This window comes from Oncorhynchus kisutch, linkage group LG4, assembly GCF_002021735.2.
Source record: "Oncorhynchus kisutch isolate 150728-3 linkage group LG4, Okis_V2, whole genome shotgun sequence".
NCBI lineage: Eukaryota > Metazoa > Chordata > Actinopteri > Salmoniformes > Salmonidae > Oncorhynchus > Oncorhynchus kisutch.
Window position 1 is genome coordinate 75,483,883 of NC_034177.2, and position 19,517 is coordinate 75,503,399.

A 19,517-nucleotide genomic window follows, 5' to 3' on the forward strand; every position below is an offset into this window, starting at 1 on the left:
CATAAAATTATTTCTGTACTCTCCATACCTGTGCATCCCTAGTATGCCTACTTCCGGGTCATCTGTGTGCTCTAAATACATGTGACCAGTGAACCAACATGTCCTCTACTGAAAATATTATGTGGAATGACCGAGTTTGGGAAACGCTGTTGTAGCCTATTACCACTAATAGAATAGTGAGGTTATTTATAAAAAAATATTTGATTTTACTTTGACCAGGGTTGATTATTATATATATTTTTAAACAATTAATGAATATACTGGTAACCAATCTACATTTCAAACGATTTTAAGTTGAACCAATATGGACTTTTTATTTTTTAAATGTCTGACAAAATGCTTTTGAGTGAAAACTGTTTTGCTAACAAGTTCTTTCAATAATCAGGCAAATGAAGGTACATTCCCCTAAAAAAAATCCTCATTATTTATTCATCCATAAACATTTCCCGACACCACCGCGCTTTAAAACCATAAAATCCCGCTTCGAGCTGGACTCCTCCCGATTGGTGCTTTTGAAAGACAGCGAGCGACGTGATTGCTTGGTTTTGAAAGCCTGAAGCGCCGCGGCCAATTCGAAAAGAATGCACCCACTCAGTACTGTAAACGTAGCTGACTGCAAGAGAGCCACACTCATTTTCCACCCAGCTAGTTAACTTAGCTACAGTCAAGTTACACAACGATATTGGAAGGTAGCTATATATGTATGTGTCACATTTTTAGTTACAAGGTTTGTTTGGTCGATTGTATTGTTAGTAGTTGTCATCATGGCATTTACAATTTAGCTAGTTAACTCGCTTGCATTGAGGAAACATTTGCACAGCATGTAAAAACAAGGATATTTAAAATTATTACTAAAGATGTCACGTCACAAAGTAATGTATGGTTTTACTGATTCGTTTTTGCTATCGAATAATGATGCTAGTTAATGAAATGTCTATCTAGTTCAGTTGTCTAGCTAGCTACGGTAACGTTAGTTAAATTAGCCAGCTAACGCGTTAGCTAGATCTGTTTGTTTTTTACATTCGCTGAATGTATTGCTTAATTTCCTATCACTTTTAAGATGGACAGTTAGCACTAACGTTAGCTATGAAACGTGTTAACAAAAACAAACACAGTTTGCTATTTTTGAATTGTCGTTCATTTGAAATGGCATAATTGGTTTGTTTTGTAGCAAACCTAGCCTGTTTTTTTTTTCAGGAAACAATGGACGATTACGTGAAAATAGAGAAAATCGGAGAGGGTAAGTTATGTATAACTTTGGTTCGTTTAAAAAAAAAAAAGCTTTCGTTTGTTTCCCCCAAAACTCCACTCGGAGTCAACTCTAGCTAGACTTATGTGCATGTCATTTGATTGTCTTCCTTTAGTTATGACAACCTATTCACTATACCTTATTCATCACGTCAATTACTAGCTACACACCATAGTAAAGAATGAGTTGTGCCTGTGATTTCCAGGTACCTATGGGGTTGTGTATAAAGGCAGACACAAGACGACAGGCCAGGTGGTGGCAATGAAGAAGATTCGTCTGGAGAGTGAGGAGGAGGGAGTGCCAAGCACTGCTGTTAGAGAGATCTCTCTTCTCAAAGAGCTAGCGCACCCTAATGTTGTACAGTATGTAACAGTCTGTTTGTGTCTGTGGGGTTCTTAAAGTGTTTACAGTAGCCAGGCAGCAAGAGAAGTAAACATGTGGTTTGTCTTATCAGTTCAAAACTTCATTATGCCAAAAAAGGCCAGGTCAAGTCTAGTATTTGTCATATCATATTTATCTGTCTAGTGTATACATACAGTTGAAGTCAGAAGTTTACATACACCTTAGCCAAATATATTTAAACTGTTTTTCACAATTCCTGACATTTAATCCTAGTAAAAATCCCCTGTCTTAGTTCAGGTAGGATCACCACTTTATTTTAAGAATGTGAAATGTCAGAATAATAGAGATTTATTTCAGCTTTATTTATTTCATCACATTCCCAGTGGGTCAGAAGTTTACATACACTCAATTAGTATTTGGTAGCATTGCCTTTAAATTGTTTAACTTGGGTCAAATTTTTTGGTTAGCCTTCCACAAGTGTCCCACAATAAGTTTGGTGTATTTTGGCCCATTTCTCTTGACAGAGCTGGTGTAACCGAGTCATGTTTGTAGGCCTCCTTGCTCACATGTTTTTTCAGTTCTGCCCACACATTTTCTATAGGATTGAGGTCAGGGCTTTGTGATGGCCACTCCAATACCTTGACTTTGTTGTTCTTACGCAACTTTGCCACAAGTATGCTTGGGGTCATTGTCCCTTTGGAAGACTCATTTGCGACCAAGCTTTAACTTCCTGTCTGGAGATGTAGCTTCAATATATCCACATACCTTTCCATCCTCATGATGCCATCTATTTTGTGAAGTGCGCCAGTCCCTCCTGCAGCAAAGCACCCCAACAGCATGTTGCTGCGACCCCCGTACTTCACGGTTGGGATGGTGTTCTTCAGTGTGCAAGCTTCCCCTTTTTCCTCTAAACATAACGCTGGTCATTATGACCAAACAGTTCTATTTTTGTTTCATCAGACCAGAGGATATTACCCCAAAAAGTAAGATTTTTGTCCCCGTGTGCAGTTGCAAACCGCAGTCTGTCTTTTTTATGGCAGTTTTGGAGCAGTGGCTTCTTCCTTTCTGAGGGCCCTTAGGTTATGTCGATATAGGACTCATTTTACTGTGGATATAGGTTCTTTTGTACCTGTTTCCTCCAGCATCTTCACAAGGTCCTTTGCTGTTCTGGGATTGATTTGCACATTTCGCACCAAAGTACGTTCATCTCTAGGCGACGCGTCTCCATCCTGAGCGGTATGACTGCTGCGTGGTCCCATGGTGTTTATACGTGTGTACTATTGTTTGTACAGATGAACGTGGTACCTTCATGCATATGGAAATTGCTCTCAAGGATGAACCAGACTTGTGGAGGTCTACAGTTGTTTTTCTGGGGTCTTGGCTGATTTCTTAGGAATTGAAATGCATCCACAGGTACACCTCCAATTGACTCAAGTGATGTCAATTAGCCTATCAGAAGCTTCTAAAGCCATGACATCATTTTCTGGAATTTTCCAAGCTGTTTAACGTCGGTCAACTTAGTGTATGTTGACTTCTGACCCACTGGAATTGTGATACAGTGAAATAATCTGTGTAAACAATTGTTGGGAAAATTACTTGTGTCGTGCACAAAGTAGATGTCCTAACCGACCTGCCAAAACTATAGTTTGTTAATAATAAATTTGGAGTGGTTGAAAAACAAGTTTTAATGACTCCAACCTAAGTGTATGTAGACTTCTGACTTCAACTGTAATTAAATAGCCTGTTTGTTTCCCATGTGTTTTGTTTCCAAACAGGCTTCTAGATGTGCTGATGCAGGAGTCCAGACTGTACCTCATCTTTGAGTTCCTGTCCATGGACCTGAAGAAATACCTAGACTCTATCCCCTCGGGCCAGTACATGGACCCCATGCTTGTGAAGGTATGGGCCCCACTGAGGGCATGACAGTCATGAGGCATACAACCCTGTTTTGATGTCCTTTTTTTTCACTATCTGCTCTTGATACTACTGAGTACTGTGAAACTTCAATTAAACGCAAAGTCTCAAATAGCCACCTGACCCTTTTAATAGCCGGGTATCTGCACAAATTCGGCAAATAAACACAGAGTCTAAATGAATTGTTTGAGGTTACCATGGACACAGTTCTGATATTCTCACAAAATTATCAGGGTGAAAGCGAAGGAGATGGAACACCACTAAGTGACCGTAGGGCCTCCGACTTTGCTTTTAGTACAGGCTGGCTTTGGGCTTTCAGTCAGACTGCACGCTACTGTTGAAACCAGACACCTAGCTCAACTAGAAGACTCTTTTAATAGGTACCGGTTGTGCTCAGTGATTGACGCAAATAAATGCCCAGGCTATTAATTGAAAGTTTTATGGTATACCAACTTAGTGTTTTAGTCCAAGTTGTCAGACTAAACTAATTGTTTTCTTGCTCGTAGGTTCATTTTAACCCTCTGTTGCAATCTCCCATCCATCCAGAGCTATCTGTACCAGATCTTGGAAGGCATCCTGTTCTGCCACTGTAGAAGGGTCCTCCACAGAGACCTGAAACCTCAGAACCTGCTGATTGACAACAAGGGAGTGATTAAGCTGGCAGACTTTGGGTTGGCCAGGGCTTTCGGGGTGCCAGTCCGGGTATATACCCACGAGGTAAGCCAGAACACCACGTAGTTCATTTCCAAAGAGCAATTGCAGTAGTGATGGGAAGTTGGGCTATTTTTACTGACTCAGATCTTTTCAACTCATTCTGTCAAAATAACAGATCTTTCGACTCATTTCATTCATCTGGGCTGTATCACATGCGGCCATGATTGGGAGTCCCATAGGGCAGCGCACAATTGGCCCAATGTTGGCCGGGGTAGTAAATAAGAATTTTTTAACCTTTAATTAAGTAGGCAAGTCAGTTAAATACAATTTTGATTTAGTAATACCCAGAGCACGCAGAAGCCCCTACTGGCAAAGGATGAACAAAAAAACTAGATAGAATCATGATTCTACAAGCCTCTCGTTCACCATAGGTGGCTTGTTATTGGACCTTTCATTTGTGACAGACTTGTATATCTTTGCTTCAGACAATGTACATTTGTGATTGCTAGGCATACAAAACATATTGTTTACTGATACCTTTTTTAAATGAGGTCTAGTTGTGTCCGCAATCAGATTATTATAGATTTTAACTGAGTGTTGCGCAATGGCAGGCTGTGAATTTTGGTTGTACAAAGCTGTGTCCATCGAGTTAAAATTCAATAATCAATTAATATCATACATTCTTGCGCCATGCTATAAGTTATCAGTTCTAAACATGTTTTTCTCCTCTATGCTGCCTGCATCATGATCTAATTTCCCTAGCGCGCATGATGGACATTTGCTGGTCGGAGCAATGTCTCCGGAGCCACTGAGGCGGAGGAGTGCATATTAACCCTGTTGTAGAATTCATTGTGTCCAGCATGTCCAACGAAAAAAATGAAACGAACAAGTTACTCTGAAATTAATTTGGAGTCTCGAGTCATTAAAAAGTTGTTCAAAAAGAATAACTTGTCCGCCAGCTGCACGTCACTAATTAGCAGATAGCTTAACTTTACAATGCTATCATAAGGGGTGTGTATGCACACGTTAATAAGGTCATTAACTGTGTCTTTGTGTCCAGGTTGTGACACTGTGGTACAGGGCTCCTGAGGTGCTGCTGGGGGCCCCACGGTACTCCACCCCTGTGGATGTCTGGAGTATTGGGACCATCTTTGCAGAGTTGGCTACAAAGAAACCACTTTTCCACGGAGACTCAGAGATAGACCAGCTTTTCAGGATCTTCAGGTCTATTTGCATAAGAGTATACACATCTGTAATATACCCAATCCTACTAGTAGCAACATCTACGTTGGTTAATCAATGTTTTTATGCTAGATTAGGACATTTGCTTGATCTGTTGTGAGCAACGAGCCATCCCAAATTATTGACACAGTCAACAGACAATTGCTCCATGATGGACATACCACATTGGCTTGGGTGAAGTATTTATCAAGCATCGTTGTCTCCTCCTGTTTCAGGACCCTTGGTACTCCCAACAATGACATCTGGCCAGAGGTTGAGTCTCTGCCTGACTACAAGAACACGTTCCCCAAGTGGAAGTCTGGGAACCTGTCTTCCATGGTGAAGAACCTGGACAAGAAAGGCATTGATCTGCTCGCTGTAAGATTTCACCATTCTCCTTGATTTGATTTGATTTAGATTGAAACATTGTTGCTGTAGAAGCCCTGTGCTCACGTGTCTTTTTCAAGCGGCTGGTTGTGTTTTTTGGGGGGATAGCATTAGTGATATTGAAGTGACCTATTGTTCCGTCAGCCCAGCAGTAGCCTTTAGGATACATATACATATGACCATGTCCTACCTTCTGTAGAAGGTTATGAAGTGATTTTTTTTTTCTCACTCTCTTAAAGAAAACACTAATCTATGACCCACCCAAGAGGATCTCTGCCAGACAGGCAATGAGCCATCCATACTTTGACGACCTGGACAAAACCACTCTACCTGCCAGCACGGTCAAGATGTAAATGCCACACAGCTCGACTCAAAGGACCTGAAAAATAGTACAATTATGGAAGCATATTGATCGTCTGTTTTTGTTTGTATGTTTGTTTTTTCTTTGTTTGTCCTTTTTCTATCTACCGGTAATATTAATCATTATTCTGTAAATAGCGTTTAAAAAACGAAACCGGTTTGGATCTAAAGTGACACGTACTAAAGGTTACATTCAAAAGTAGTATATTTTCAATAAAGTGCACTTTTCTAGATCCGTTACTTTTAAGTTGTGTGTTTGTAAAACATTTTTTATTGGGGAATAATAACTGTTACTGTTGCAGGATTCCTGCGTTGTTTGACGCTTTCAAGTGTGTATTTTTTTGCCAGGCATACCGTATCAGGTTTTAACATAATTCTTCCTCTAGACTTGTTTAAAACCAGTACCAAACCATTTGTTTTAAGAGCTGGAGTAAGAAAATGTATTATACTGGGATTTAAAAAACTAACCTGTTCCTCCAACACAGTATTTTTTTTCTGGCTGGTAGAAGGAAACTCTGTTAGATTCCTTTTTAGAGCGAGTTTTAGTTGGCCAACCTATACTGCATTTGTTTTAAAGTTGTGTAATGCTTTTCTTGACAGTTGCATATATTCCCAAACTGGAATTAATCCGTGTGCATCCTGCCTGGTTTTACTTGATGTCATACATGGTCCTCCATTGAGGCGGCATATAGCCTAGCGGTTAAGAGTGTTGGGCCAGTGACCCAAAGGTCGCTGGTTTGAATCCATGAGATGACTTGGTGAAAAATCTGTCTGTGCCCTTAAGCAATGCACTTAACCCCAATTGCTACTATGAATCCCTCTATGCTACCATCTGCTACACGACTCAAATGTAAATAAGGTGGTCAGTTGTGGATGTCTTCCCTAGCAGGACGGGGGGGTTCCCCTATGTTAAAAGGATGCGTTGGAGACTAGGAAATGACCACATTTGATTTTAATAACATTAAATGCCCATTGTAGCAGTTCTCAATATCAAATAGTTTCTGGATGACAAGTACCTTACTCTACTAGTTTTTTCTGTAATTGTTTATAAAAATTTGATATTTCTCAGGGGGAAGGGCACCAAAGCGGTGCATTAACCACAGTGTGAATCAATATTCTGAGTGGAGGAGGCATATGTAACCTGAAAACAAGCTGTTATAGCAATATTGTTTACACGCACGCATTCTCAATAAACTAGCAGGATAGTGAATGCTGATTGCGGGACCTTGACAAACTTAAGTGAGTGATGACTATAGCTACAGTATGTTAGAGTATATTATTTTTCTGGGTTTATCTACCTCTGTTGGTGATTTCTTGCCTCGCTGGCTTGCTAACTTGCTAGGTAATCAATCCTCCGATGACATCTGCGATGTTGACCATAACCATCGAATTAAGTGTTAATTTACACCAGCTGCATTTGAGGTTGGAGGATTCTCTATTCACTTCGATGTAAACCCCTTTCTGGTGCAACTTTTCATGACACGGCCGTGAAATTGTTCTATTGGCAGAGCGGTTTGGAACTGTAGTTGTTATTGGCCTATTAACTTATACCACCTGGTGATGTCACCTGGCAAGCCAAAACGCCATCCATGCAAAATAACACAGATCACATTTTTTTCACACTTTTACAGTGTTTCATCAGCTGTTGTACAATATGATACAGAATGTTGACTGCACTGGGTTAAGCAATGTTCTAAAGTGGACTAGCTCATTGTATCCTACCATATTTAGTTAAGTGATGCTATTGTAATTCCGATCTCAGGATAAATGAAATAGTCTGTCTTCCAGATACACATTTTGTGCATGACTGGGCAGGTTATCGGACAATGCCTAGAGAAGTGTGGGAATTTTATAAAATAATCTCTTATAAAATTCCCACACTTTTATAAAAGAACGCTCCCCTTGTGCCTAATTGATCACTGTTGTGCAGGAAGAGGTATTTTCTTCGTTTCCTTCATGCATTGGGCTAAACTGCAGGCACTTCCAACAAAGAAGCACAGATGAGTGGGAGTGAATTGAATTCACATGAATACTGATTTGTTATGTGGCATTCTAGATGCTTGGTCTTTTGTATTCTTGGCCTGTCACTCATTGTTTATAAATGGCAAGTGTTGAAAATAAAACAGCAGGCTTTCAATTTAAAAACAAAAGGCTGCTGCATGAGAGATAGAATAATGTATTTCTGTTGAATATATTCCGTTTGTTTTTCATAAATCATCCTCACCCAGAATAAAATGCCATTTATACATTGACCTACATTCTGACGAGAGCCGTTAACATGAATGTAATGTGAAGCGATATCTACAACGTGACATTTATCATACAGTATCTGGACTTCAGCCCCAGAAGCGTTACAGATTGCCCGATAGATATTTTAAGATCATTTCCAATTGAGCTGACAAATACAGCCTTTGCCGAAAACATTGCCTTTAAATTTCAATCACGCTGTAACGCTGAACTTCCGTGATATGCATTGAATAGAGCCCATAGTTTGCTGCAATGTTCTCACTGAGGACACCATAGAGAGAGAGTACAGTCATTCTGTGATGTAAAGATAACCCGGGCTGTGACCCCATTTAGGGAGTGGTCGAAATGTACAACATTGTTACCCAGAGGAAAATGGGGGATGTCATGCTTTCTCAATTTGAGTCAGAGGAGGGGGAGGGTCATGTAATTTGTAATCAATTAAATGTCATATTGCTCAAAGTTGCTTATTATATCTCAATGTGTGCCCGATGCTATAGGCCATGTGTATTCAACTCTTAACCAGCAGGCTCCAGCCCTCATAGGGTTTCTGTTCTACCTGATAATGAATTGCACCCACCTGGTGTCCCAGCTCCACAACCTTCTGGTTACTTTGCGATGTAATGCTTAAAAAACAAAAACAGTTCTAAAACTGCATATCTAATGCTCTGGTCTGTCCTAGGGTTGAGGGTAAACAGTAGGCATGCATTTTGCTGTCCAGTTTATGTTTGAATTATTAGGCCAAACATTATTATTTCAGAGAGGTCCGACATTCTCCAGGTATCCCTCATCATAAATAACGTACAGGCTCTTAGGCGATGTGGAAGAATAGGGACAGACACTTACAAGCACCCAGAAATAATGCCCAACAATGAGGCTTAATTGATAAGGTCTTGACTTTGGATTGATTTGCAGCTTTTGTTAAAAATGAATGCAAACAATAAAGACCTCCCAAATCTGCTGTATGTTGACTACCCAGATAGTACAAATGGTCAAGTCTAAAATATGTTCACTGAATAAAACACTGAATACATTTTATTCAATGATTGAAATAATGTAAAATACAAAAAACAATCTACCTGCATGGAAATAAAGAATATGAATACATTTAAACGAAGAAACTACAAATGAAACTGCCTGCCATTTCACCCCTATGAAATTCTAAGCTCAATTCAACCAGGCGTATTACAGTACAGTAACATACAGCGCATTCGGAAAGGATTCAGACCCCTTGACTTTTTCCAAATTTTGTTATGTTACAGCCTTATTCTAAAATGGATTAAATTGTTTTTTTCCCCCTCATCAATCTACACACAATACCCCATAATGACATCACAATACCCCATAATGACATCACAATACCCCATAATGACAAAGAAAAACATGTTTTTAGCATTTTTTTTGCCAACGTATTAAAAATAAAAAACTGAAATATCACATTTACATAAGTATTCAGACACTTTACTCAGTACTTTGTTGAAGCACCTTTGGCAGCAATTAAAGTCTTCTTGGGTATGACGCTACAAGCTTGGCACAGCTGTATTTGTGGAGTTTCTCCCATTCTCAGCAGATCCTCTCAAGCTCTGTCAGGTTGGATCAGGAGTGTCGCTGCACAGCTATTTTCAGGTTTCTCTAGAGATATTCGATTGGGATCATGTCCGGCTCTGGCTTGGCCACTCAAGGACATTCAGAGACTTGTCCCGAAGCCACTCCTGTGTTGTCTTGGCTGTGTGATTAGTGTTGTTGTCCTGTTGGAAGGTGAACCTTCACCCCAGACTGAGGTTCTGAGCACTCTGTGGACCAGGTTTTCATCAAGGATCTCTCTGTACTTTGTTTGTTCATCTTTCCCTCGATCCTGACTCGTCTCCCAGTTCATGACGCTGAAAAACATCCCCACAACATGATGCAGCCACCACCATGCTTCACTGTAGGGATGGTGCCAGGTTTTCTTCAGACGTGACGCTTGGCATGGTTTCATTAGACCAGAGAATCTTGTTTCTCATGGTCTGAGAGTCCTTTAGGTTCCTTTTGGCAAACTCCAAGCGGCTGTCATGTCCCTTTTACTGAGGAGTAGCTTCCGTCTGGCCACTCTACCATAAAGGCTTGATTGGGGGAGTGCTGCATAGATGGTTGTCCTTCTGGAAGGTTCTCCCATCTCCACAGAGGAACTCTGGAGCACTGTCAGAGTGACCATCGGGTTCTTGGTCACCTCCCTCCCGATTGCTCAGTCTTGGTGGTTCCAAACTTCTTCCATTTAAGAATGATGAAGGCTATTGTACCTTGGGTACCTTCAATGCTGCAGAAATGTTTTGGTACCCTTCCCCAGATCTGTGCCTTGACACAATCCTGTCTCTGAGCTCTATGGACAATTCCTTTGACCTCATGGCTTGGTTTTTTCTCTGACATGAACTGTCTACTGTGGGACCTTATATAGACAGGTGTGTGCCTTTCCAAATCATGACCAATCAATTGAATTTACCACAGGTGGACTCCAATCATGTTGTAGAAACATCTCAAGGATGATCAATGGAAACAGGAGGCACCTGAGCTCAATTTCGAGTCTCATAGCAAAGGGTCTGAATACTTATGTCAATAAGGTATTTCCCAAAAACCTGTTTTCACTTTGTCCTTATGGGGTTTTGTGTGTAGATTGATGAGGAACATTTTATTTAATCAATTTTAGAATAAGTCTGTAACGTAACAAAATGTGGAAAATGGGAAGGGGTCTGAATACTTTCCGAATCCACTGCATAATCACACCTTTTCCCATCGTCAAAAGCAACCCATTGGAAAACAAAATTGGGTAGATTTTGTCAGCTGTGGACAGTTACATTTGGCTGCCTACCTTTTCAGTCATACTCTTTGTTTGCTAACAATTTTTTTAAATTCTATTCCACATACCTTTGGGGGTAAACTTCTAAGCCATGTCATTTTTGTCAAAGGGGTAAAAACATTACAAAAAAGTTAAAATACTGTAGAAAATCAGCTGAGCTGAAATGGAATATATGCTTGTGACTTTTAAACGGTTTCTGTCTCTCCTTCTCTTTACGCATGGAAATGTCAAGTCAGATAATTAATTCCAGCTTTTGAACTCACAAATCCTGTCCAATATTGAACTTGTGCATTGTATAAACAGTGCACTACGTAATGGTACTTTCTGTATTAACTTCCTCCAAAGCAGAGGCAGGAACCTTGTCTCTCTCCAACCTCCCCTCCCCATACTTCCTCTCCACCTCTACCCTACTACAATCAGGGATATTACTGCTGCTTCTGGACCTGACTACAGGTCTGTAGTTCTGGCATATGACGGCCAGCCGGTAGAAGTTCAGGATGACCACCAGGAAGTTTTTAATGGTAAAGAACACCAACATCTGGTGAAAGACATCAAAGTAGGTCATGACGGTGAGCCGGACCACAAGGAAAGGGCCATCCTGGATGAATAGGCTCTCAATGATGCTCCATATGTCTGTGCTGTGCATGGTCAGGAGGGAATCGCCTTGGCCTTCACCCTCACTTTCTGGCTTTGAGTTCACCACTAAGGACACACACACACACACACACACGAGTTGAGTTTTAAAAATGTTCACATATTGTTGTTATCTAGGGCTGAAGGCCTGAAGTATTTTCCATTGAGGTCTTCAACAGGCCAATTGTAGATATATAGAATTGCATATTCTAAGTGCATCCTCTTAATATTATGTGTGTTGAGTGGATGGTTACATATCCGCTTCTAGTAAATCATTTCAGGTTGTGAATAATTCAGTAGATAAGGTGTGGTCTGAGAACAAGGGAGGCTGCAATGAACTCTTTATGATCCTCAACCCTGAATTGTTTCGCCACATGGCTATAATGGATTTCAGGAGGTCTGGGTTATTGGCAGTTTGCCTGTCAATAGACTAATCCATCTGCCAAGCAATGAAGAACCGAAGAAGAAGTGAGCCTTAATCTGTTTATAAAGCTGACAGATCAAATCACTGTACGGTACACAATATAAGAGTCCATATGTGTTGATGCATTTTCCAATTTTAGCCATACTGATGATAAAACTGAGTTTCCGACTGTACTAAATAAAGTTTGCTTTAACCAATGGTGAGATCATTGCAGTTTGTGTAGGAAGTAAAAATGGTGATAGCAAACAAATCTGCTCAACTGTTTATGTAGCAACATGGCCACGATAGAGCTAGTTTGCCTCCTTTCAAATGTTTAGCCAAAGTCTAAACAGATCCCATATTGAGTTTACCTAAAACATTATCAATACTCCACTGACAAGAGTATTTTCTGGCCACAGTCATGCTACAAACAGATAACTTGAGAAAGCTGGTGGGGCCATGGGGGGAGGCTCTCTGCAGGTCTATGTCTACAACAGAGAAGGAAAGGTTTGCCTTCAAAGATGTGACATCCACAATGTTGTGTATGATATGGCTGTACCACTCAAAATGAACCCTCAAACCCACCATGAAAGTCTTGGCATCAGCATATAAAATACATCAAATCTGTAATTCACCCTAAAGAATACGAACCTCAACATTCAGACAGATCCCAATAGCCTGTGTCTGTTGGCCAAAAGTCAAGGATAGTTAAGTTCACTGCTGATATTAATAATATTATGAAATGTAGAGACCCACCGGCCAGATGGAGAGGGAACTGTAACATGCTCCAGGTCCACACCGCCAAGATGATGTACACCAGCTGAGGGCTGTTTTCCCTGGGAGGAATACGGAACATACAGCTCAACAAGTCAATGCATGTGCACTGTTGTTAACGGTTTTAGTTTTTTAGGTAAATTCTAGGATTTTACATTGATGAATTCTCTGAGTGATTTTGAGAGAATTCCACCGCTGGTTGTTACATTACTGCTACAATTTAGTAACTAGTAAGTAAAACGTTGCATGCGCACTTAGTAGTAACTTAGTAAGTGTGTAACTAGTAAATATTTAAGTAGCACTGCAGTATTGTCGTTTCTTGTGATACAAAAGTCTATATAGAGCAAAAACTCAACACACCACTAAAGGCAGTTTGGTCACCAGATTAATGTGAGAACACTGGGATCTAGTAAAGTCTGCTAAAGGCTCTTAAATACTCTGACAAGCTTTTAGCCTCAGTCAGTAAAGTCAATCGAAAGGTCGACACCTACTTGACATCAGACAGTGTTTCACTGGTGAACTCCAAGATGTCAGCTGCTGTGCCAACGAAGATGAGCAGGAGCTGGGAGAGCTCCTCCCGTGTGACCCCGCCCCCCAGTGGGAGGAGCCACTTCCCTATGATGAGTAGGATTAGAAGGATCTGATGGAGGGCCAGGATCCAGTCGTTGGGACAAACCGTGGACAAGAGTTGGTCAAGACCCTTGAATGTCAAGAGAAGGAACAGAGGTTCAAACCACAGATAATAAGCACTAGAAAATGTACTTTTGGAAAGCCTCAGGATATGAAGGGAAGAAGAGTCCGCTAATTACCCTCTAAGAGCCATGTCACTGCCATAGAAATAACCTTATATGTTAATAATGAAAAGTATACTTAGATGTCACCCTCGTTGACTGTGTATTCCCAAATACATCTGTGCAGAAAGGCCTTCTGAATAGATTTCATAAGGACTTGTCTTCTGAATATTTGCATGTTTATTTCTCGATTAAGGTCAAGGGTCCTGGCCCTAATTGCAAGGAAACATTTGCACTAGACAAGCATTTCTGGGTACGCACAATGGCAAAAAACATTTAGTTAGAAATCATGACAAACACGGGGCTTCCCATTATAGGGTCAACATCATAAGACTCTGGTCACTTGATTCATGCTATGATGAAATATTGAGTGAATGGTCAGAATATACACTGAATATATAATTGCAAGGAAACATTTGCACTAGACAAGCATTTCTGGGTACGCACAATGGCAAAAAACATTTAGTTAGAAATCATGACAAACACGGAATTCGGCTACAAGAGTATATGGACACCCATTCAAATGAGTGGATTCGGCTATTTCAAGCACACAGCCATGCGATCTCTATAGACAAACATTGGCAGTAGAATGGCCTTACTGAAGAGCTCTGTGACTTTCAAAGTGGCACCGTCACAGGATGCCGCCATTCCAACAAGTCAACATATATATATATATATTTTTAAATGTATTTAACTAGGCAAGTCAGTTAAGAACAAATTCTTATTTTCAATGATGGCCTAGGAACAGTGGGTTAACTGCCTGTTCAGGGGTAGAACAACAGATTTGTACCTTGTCAGCTCGGGGGTTTGAACTTGCAACTTTCCGGTTACTAGTCCAACGCTCTAACCACTAGGCTACCCTGCCGGCCCATGTTTGGTCATGTAGCGTATATACAAAAGGGTAAAAGGCAAAATAGTCAAGAAATTAAAACCAGTTCCAGTATTTACCTTTAGATAGGTTTGAACCGTTAAATTCCCCACCGTTTCGTTCCGAGAAATCATGCTTCTCACATTTTCCCATGAGTCCAGTTTCTTGCACTGAAATTAGATAAATTAAGTTGTAAGTAAATGTTTGATAACTGTCATGCATACATTGAACATGGAGTTGTGGGAATTCTCTCCTTCTCTGTTTTCTGTACCTGGAGGTCACTAGAGTTGTGATGCTGATGATGTAGTTCCAGAATCCAGATGGATGGAATGATACTGACAAGGAACAACATAATGGCTGGCGAGAACCTCGGGTTGGAGGAGAAAAGGAACTTGATTTATGAACTCTTTATTCCATTCACATGCATTTTAGAGATTCATGCACCTATCCAAAGTGTTCCACAAATCATGGTCAATATTCTGTGGATATATATTTTTTATATCTTACGCCTGCAGAATAGCATAAAAATTATAACGCAGTGAGAGAAAAAAATGCATGTAAAATTACAACAAAAAATGTGAAGTGTAATTTAAAAAACACAGTGGTAAAATAATGAAATAATGAACACCAAATAGAACCAACACATGCCAGAATGAAAATATTCCTAACCACTTTATCCTCTTTATGACTTTATCATAATGTTTGACAAAACAATCACATATTATTTTGGGAGCACAGGAAGTGTTCTCTCAGAGGGAGATCTGGCAGACAGACATGTCATTCTTCAGTCTAGGGGTACCACCCTATCCTAATATGTCCCAGGACATTTTATTAGCACAATGGGATAAGCAGCTGGATAAGGACTCTCTAGGGAGGGGGAAGGGGGATGTAGTCAGTTGTACAGTAAAAAAAATAATGAATGGGATTCTTCCCCAGAAAAAAATAATTTATCACTTTATCTTGTTAAGTTGTCTGTTATGTCTTTAAGATTAAAATGTCTGGATAGCCTGCACATGACAAATTACGCACAGTATGATGATGTGCAAAATAGTGTACGAAGCCAACTCAGAAGACTAAATAAATGAACAACATCTTACCATTTATAATCTTTTCCCTTTCTTCTTTTCAAAGTTATTATCATTTCGACAACGAGAGGTAGAAAGAGGAATGTCATAAACCAGTAGATATTGTCATCTTTAACCAATGTCACTCTCCAAACTCCGATGAGTGAGATAAGAATGAAAAGCAACCTAGTAACTACCGCACACGAAAATCTGACCACAAACGCCATAATACTTAAGAGTAAAGATTCGACAGCTAGTGTCCCGTTATTCCTGAAACTCCCACACACAGCCACTTGTACTCCAGCAGCAGCACAAACATTGACGTCATTTTAGTATGGTAATATAAAAACTTCAAAATAAAAGCCTGCATTCCAAAACATTGCAATGTGGATAACGCATTCAAATGATATTGAATTTTAATCAATGGCCACTTTAATTGGGCCAAGAAAATGCTATAGGTAATTTATGAAAGCAAATAAAAAAATATGGCTTTCAAAATAGACCAATAATGAAAAAATACAATCTTGACATACATGTTGAGGATATTGGTCTGTAGATTGAAAACGTTTCTACCTGTTTCAGTTAAAGTGGGGTGTAAAATACTCAGGAGGGTCTCTACTAACCAATATGTGTAGTTTTGGAGAGGGATTGTGTTGCACGGCCTGCTGCTGGCTTTTCACTCTGCCCCCTCTGAAGCGCAAAAAGCAATACGTAAAGTGGAAGTGACCGCGTTTTAACTACACTGAACAAAAATATAAACGCAACAGGATAAGTGTTGGTCCCATATTTCATGAGTTGAAATAAAATATCCTAGACATTTTCCATATGCGCAAAAAGCTTATTTCTCTCCAATTTTATGCACAAATTTGTTTACATCCCCATTAGTAAGCATTTGTCCTTTGCCAAGATAATCCATCCACTTGACAGGTGTGGCATATCAAGAAGCTGATTAAACAGCATGATCATTACACAGGTGCACCATGTGTTGGGGACAATTAAAGGTCACTCTAAAATGTGCAGTTTTGGAACACAACACAATGCCACATGTCTCAAGTTTTGAGGGAGCGTTCAATTGGCATGCTGACTGCAGGAATTTCCATCAGAGCTGTTGCCAGAGAATTGAATGTTAATTTCTCTACCATAAGCCACCTCCAACATTGTTTTAGAGAATTTGGCAGTACGTCCAACCGGCCTCACATCCACAGACCACGTGTAACCCAGCCAGTCCAGGACCTCCACATCCGGCTTCATCACCTGCGTGATCATCTATGACCAACCACCTGGACAACTGAAGAATTTCTGCACAGAAATCGTCTCAGGGAAGCTCATCTGCGTGCTCGTCGTCCTCACCAAGGTCTTGACCCGACTGCAGTTTTGCATCATAACCGACTTCAGTGGGCAAATTCTTACCTTCAATGGCCACATGCTCTTCATGGATGAATCTGTACCGGGCAGATGGCATTGTGTGGGGGAGCGGTTTGCTGATGTCAACATTGTAAACAGAATGCCCCATGGTGGCGGTGGTGTTATGTATGGGCAGGCATAATGGCAATTTGAATGAACAGAGATACCGTCATGAGATCCTGAGGCCCATTGTCCTGCCATTCATCCGCTGCCATCACCTCATGTTTCAGCATGATAACGCACGCCCCTATGTTGTAAGGATCTGTAGACAATTCCTGAAAGCTGAACACTTCCCAGATCTTCCATGACCTGAATACACACCAGACATGTCACCCATTGAGCATGTTGGGATGCTCTGGGCCGAGTGGCGCAGTGGTCTAAGGCACTGCTAGACTTTGTCTCTGACTTTGTTTACTCCACAACATGGCAGATATCTGTATGGTTCGTTTAGTTGTCTGAGCGCTGTACTCAGATTATTGCATGGTGTGCTTTTTCGGTAAAGCTTTTTTAAAATCTGACATAGCGGTTGCATTAAGGAGAAGTTTATCTAAAGTTCCATGTATAACTCTTGTATCTTTTATCAATGTTTATTATGAGTATTTCTGTAAATTGATGTGGCTCTCTGCAAAATCACCAGATGTTTTGGAAGCAAAACATTACTGAACGTAACACGCCAATGTAAACTGAGATTTTTGGATATAAATATGAACTTTATCGAACCAAACATACATGTATTGTGTAACATGAAGTCCTATGAGTGTTATCTGATGAAGAAGATCATCAAAGGTTAGTGATTCATTTTATCTCTATTTCTGCTTTTTGTGACTCCTCTCTTTGGCTGGAAAAATGGCTGTGTTTTTCTGTGACTAGGTGCAGACCTAACATAATCGTTTGGTGTGCTTTCGTCATAAAGCCTTTTTGAAATCGGACACTGTGGTGGGATTAACAACAACTGTATCTTTAAAATGGTGTAAAATACTTCTATGTTTGAGGAATTTTAATTATGAGATTTCTGTTGTTTTGAATTTGGCGCCCTGCACTTTCACTGGCTCATATCGATCCTGTTAGCGGGATCTAAGCCATAAGAAGTTTTTTATGGCAAAAACGAATGTAGAGTGGGCAGTAGAGGTGAATGGGTTGAGTATTACGCAAATGTTGATCAACCCAAATTTGCGTGTTCGAATCTAATTACTTTCGCATTTTAGCAACTTTTCAACTAGTCACTACTTTTTAGCTACTTTGCAACGACTTAGCATGTTAGCTAACCCATTTAGCGAACCCTTCCCCTAACCCTAACCCTAACCTTAAACCCTTTAGCCTAACTGCTAAAGTTAACCCTAACCGGTAGTCTAGCTAACGTTAGCAAGCTAGCTAATGTTTGCCCCCTAACTAAAATTCATAACATATCATATGTTTAGCAAATTCATAACAAATAGTATGTTTAGCTTAACATATCGTAAGTTTAGCAAATTCCTAACATTTTGTATGTTTTGAGAATTTGTAAGCATTCGTACAAATTACAATTCTTAGCATATCATAAGGAATGATTGACATCCGCAAAGGAATACATACCATATGAAACGCAACTTACAGTGCATTCGGAAAGTATTCAGACCCATTGACTTTTTCCACATTTTGTTATGTTATAGTCTTATTCTATAATAGATTTTTTTTTAAATCCTCATTAATCTACTGTCATGACTTCCGCTGAAGTCGGTCCCTCTCCTTGTTCGGGCGGTGTTCGGCGGTTGACGTCACCGACCTTCTAGCCATCACTGATCCATTTTTCATTTTCCATTGGTTTTGTCTTGTCTTCCTTTACACCTGGCTCCAATCCCATCAATTAAATGTTGTGTATTTAACCCTCTGTTTCCCCTCATGTCCTTGTTGGAGATTGTTTGATTGAATGTTTGTGTAGTATGTGTGGGTTTTGTACCCACTTTTTATTATTTTAGTTTAGTTTTGGACAGTTTTAAACTCCGTTTATACCAAGTTTGATTCTCCTGCGCCTGACTTCCCTGCCACCAAAACGCACCCATTACATCTACACACAATACCCCATAACGACAAAGCAAAAACGGGTTTTTTGAAAGTTCAGCAAATTTATTAAAGTAAAAAAACAGAAATACCTTTTTTACATAAGTATTTCAGACCATTTGCTGAATTCAATTGATTGGACATGATTAGGAAAGGCACACACCTGTCTATATAAGGTCCCACAGTTGACAGTGCATGTCAGAGCAAAAACCAATCCATGTATTAGACCTCAGGATAAGACCCAGATGCAGACAGTTCGAAATAACACATGTTTATAATGATACAGGGGGCAGGCAAATGACAAGTCAAGGGCAGGCAGAGGTCAGTAATCCAGGGCAG

General features: G+C 40.1%; 2 protein-coding genes across 4 annotated transcripts; one reads left to right on the plus strand and one right to left on the minus strand.

Annotated features, from left to right (window-relative positions):
* Nucleotides 1–487: 487 nt before the first annotated feature.
* On the plus strand, nt 488–6,478 carry LOC109890002 (cyclin-dependent kinase 1-like). 3 transcript variants are annotated; one of them, XM_020481942.2, is made up of 8 exons: nt 488–727; nt 1,198–1,240; nt 1,455–1,611; nt 3,367–3,490; nt 4,052–4,222; nt 5,220–5,383; nt 5,617–5,758; nt 6,007–6,478. In XM_020481942.2, exons 1-8 carry the CDS (start codon nt 704–706, stop codon nt 6,118–6,120), a joined length of 939 nt encoding a protein of 312 aa, XP_020337531.1. In that variant the 5' UTR covers nt 488–703; the 3' UTR covers nt 6,121–6,478. The 3 variants fall into 3 exon arrangements, with proteins under 3 accessions (XP_020337531.1, XP_020337533.1, XP_020337532.1); XM_020481944.2 differs by having other exon boundaries at nt 488–701; XM_020481943.2 differs by having other exon boundaries at nt 489–689.
* A 4,538-nt stretch (nt 6,479–11,016) lies between these two features.
* tmem26a (transmembrane protein 26a) lies at nt 11,017–16,012 on the minus strand. Its single transcript, XM_020479986.2, has 6 exons — nt 15,771–16,012; nt 14,945–15,041; nt 14,754–14,843; nt 13,506–13,714; nt 12,997–13,076; nt 11,017–11,906 (listed from the first exon to the last, which is right to left on the minus strand). The coding sequence occupies exons 1-6, from the start codon at nt 15,962–15,964 to the stop codon at nt 11,512–11,514; spliced, it is 1,065 nt and encodes a 354-aa protein (XP_020335575.1). The 5' UTR covers nt 15,965–16,012; the 3' UTR covers nt 11,017–11,511.
* Between the last annotated feature and the right edge of the window lie 3,505 nt (nt 16,013–19,517).

Coding starts and splice junctions, on each gene's coding strand:
- tmem26a (XM_020479986.2), bottom strand. CDS start 15,964: ATGGCGTTTGTGGTCAGATTTTCGTGTGCGGTAGTTACTAGGTTGCTT. Junction 15,042..15,770: donor AAGGGAAAAGATTATAAATG/GTAAGATGTTGT, acceptor CTCCAACCCGAG/GTTCTCGCCAGCCATTATGT. Junction 13,715..14,753: donor CGGTTCAAACCTATCTAAAG/GTAAATACTGGA, acceptor TTGACATTCAAG/GGTCTTGACCAACTCTTGTC.
- LOC109890002 (XM_020481942.2), top strand. CDS start 704: ATGTGTCACATTTTTAGTTACAAG. Junction 3,491..4,051: donor TGGACCCCATGCTTGTGAAG/GTATGGGCCCCA, acceptor CCATCCATCCAG/AGCTATCTGTACCAGATCTT. Junction 4,223..5,219: donor TCCGGGTATATACCCACGAG/GTAAGCCAGAAC, acceptor CTTTGTGTCCAG/GTTGTGACACTGTGGTACAG.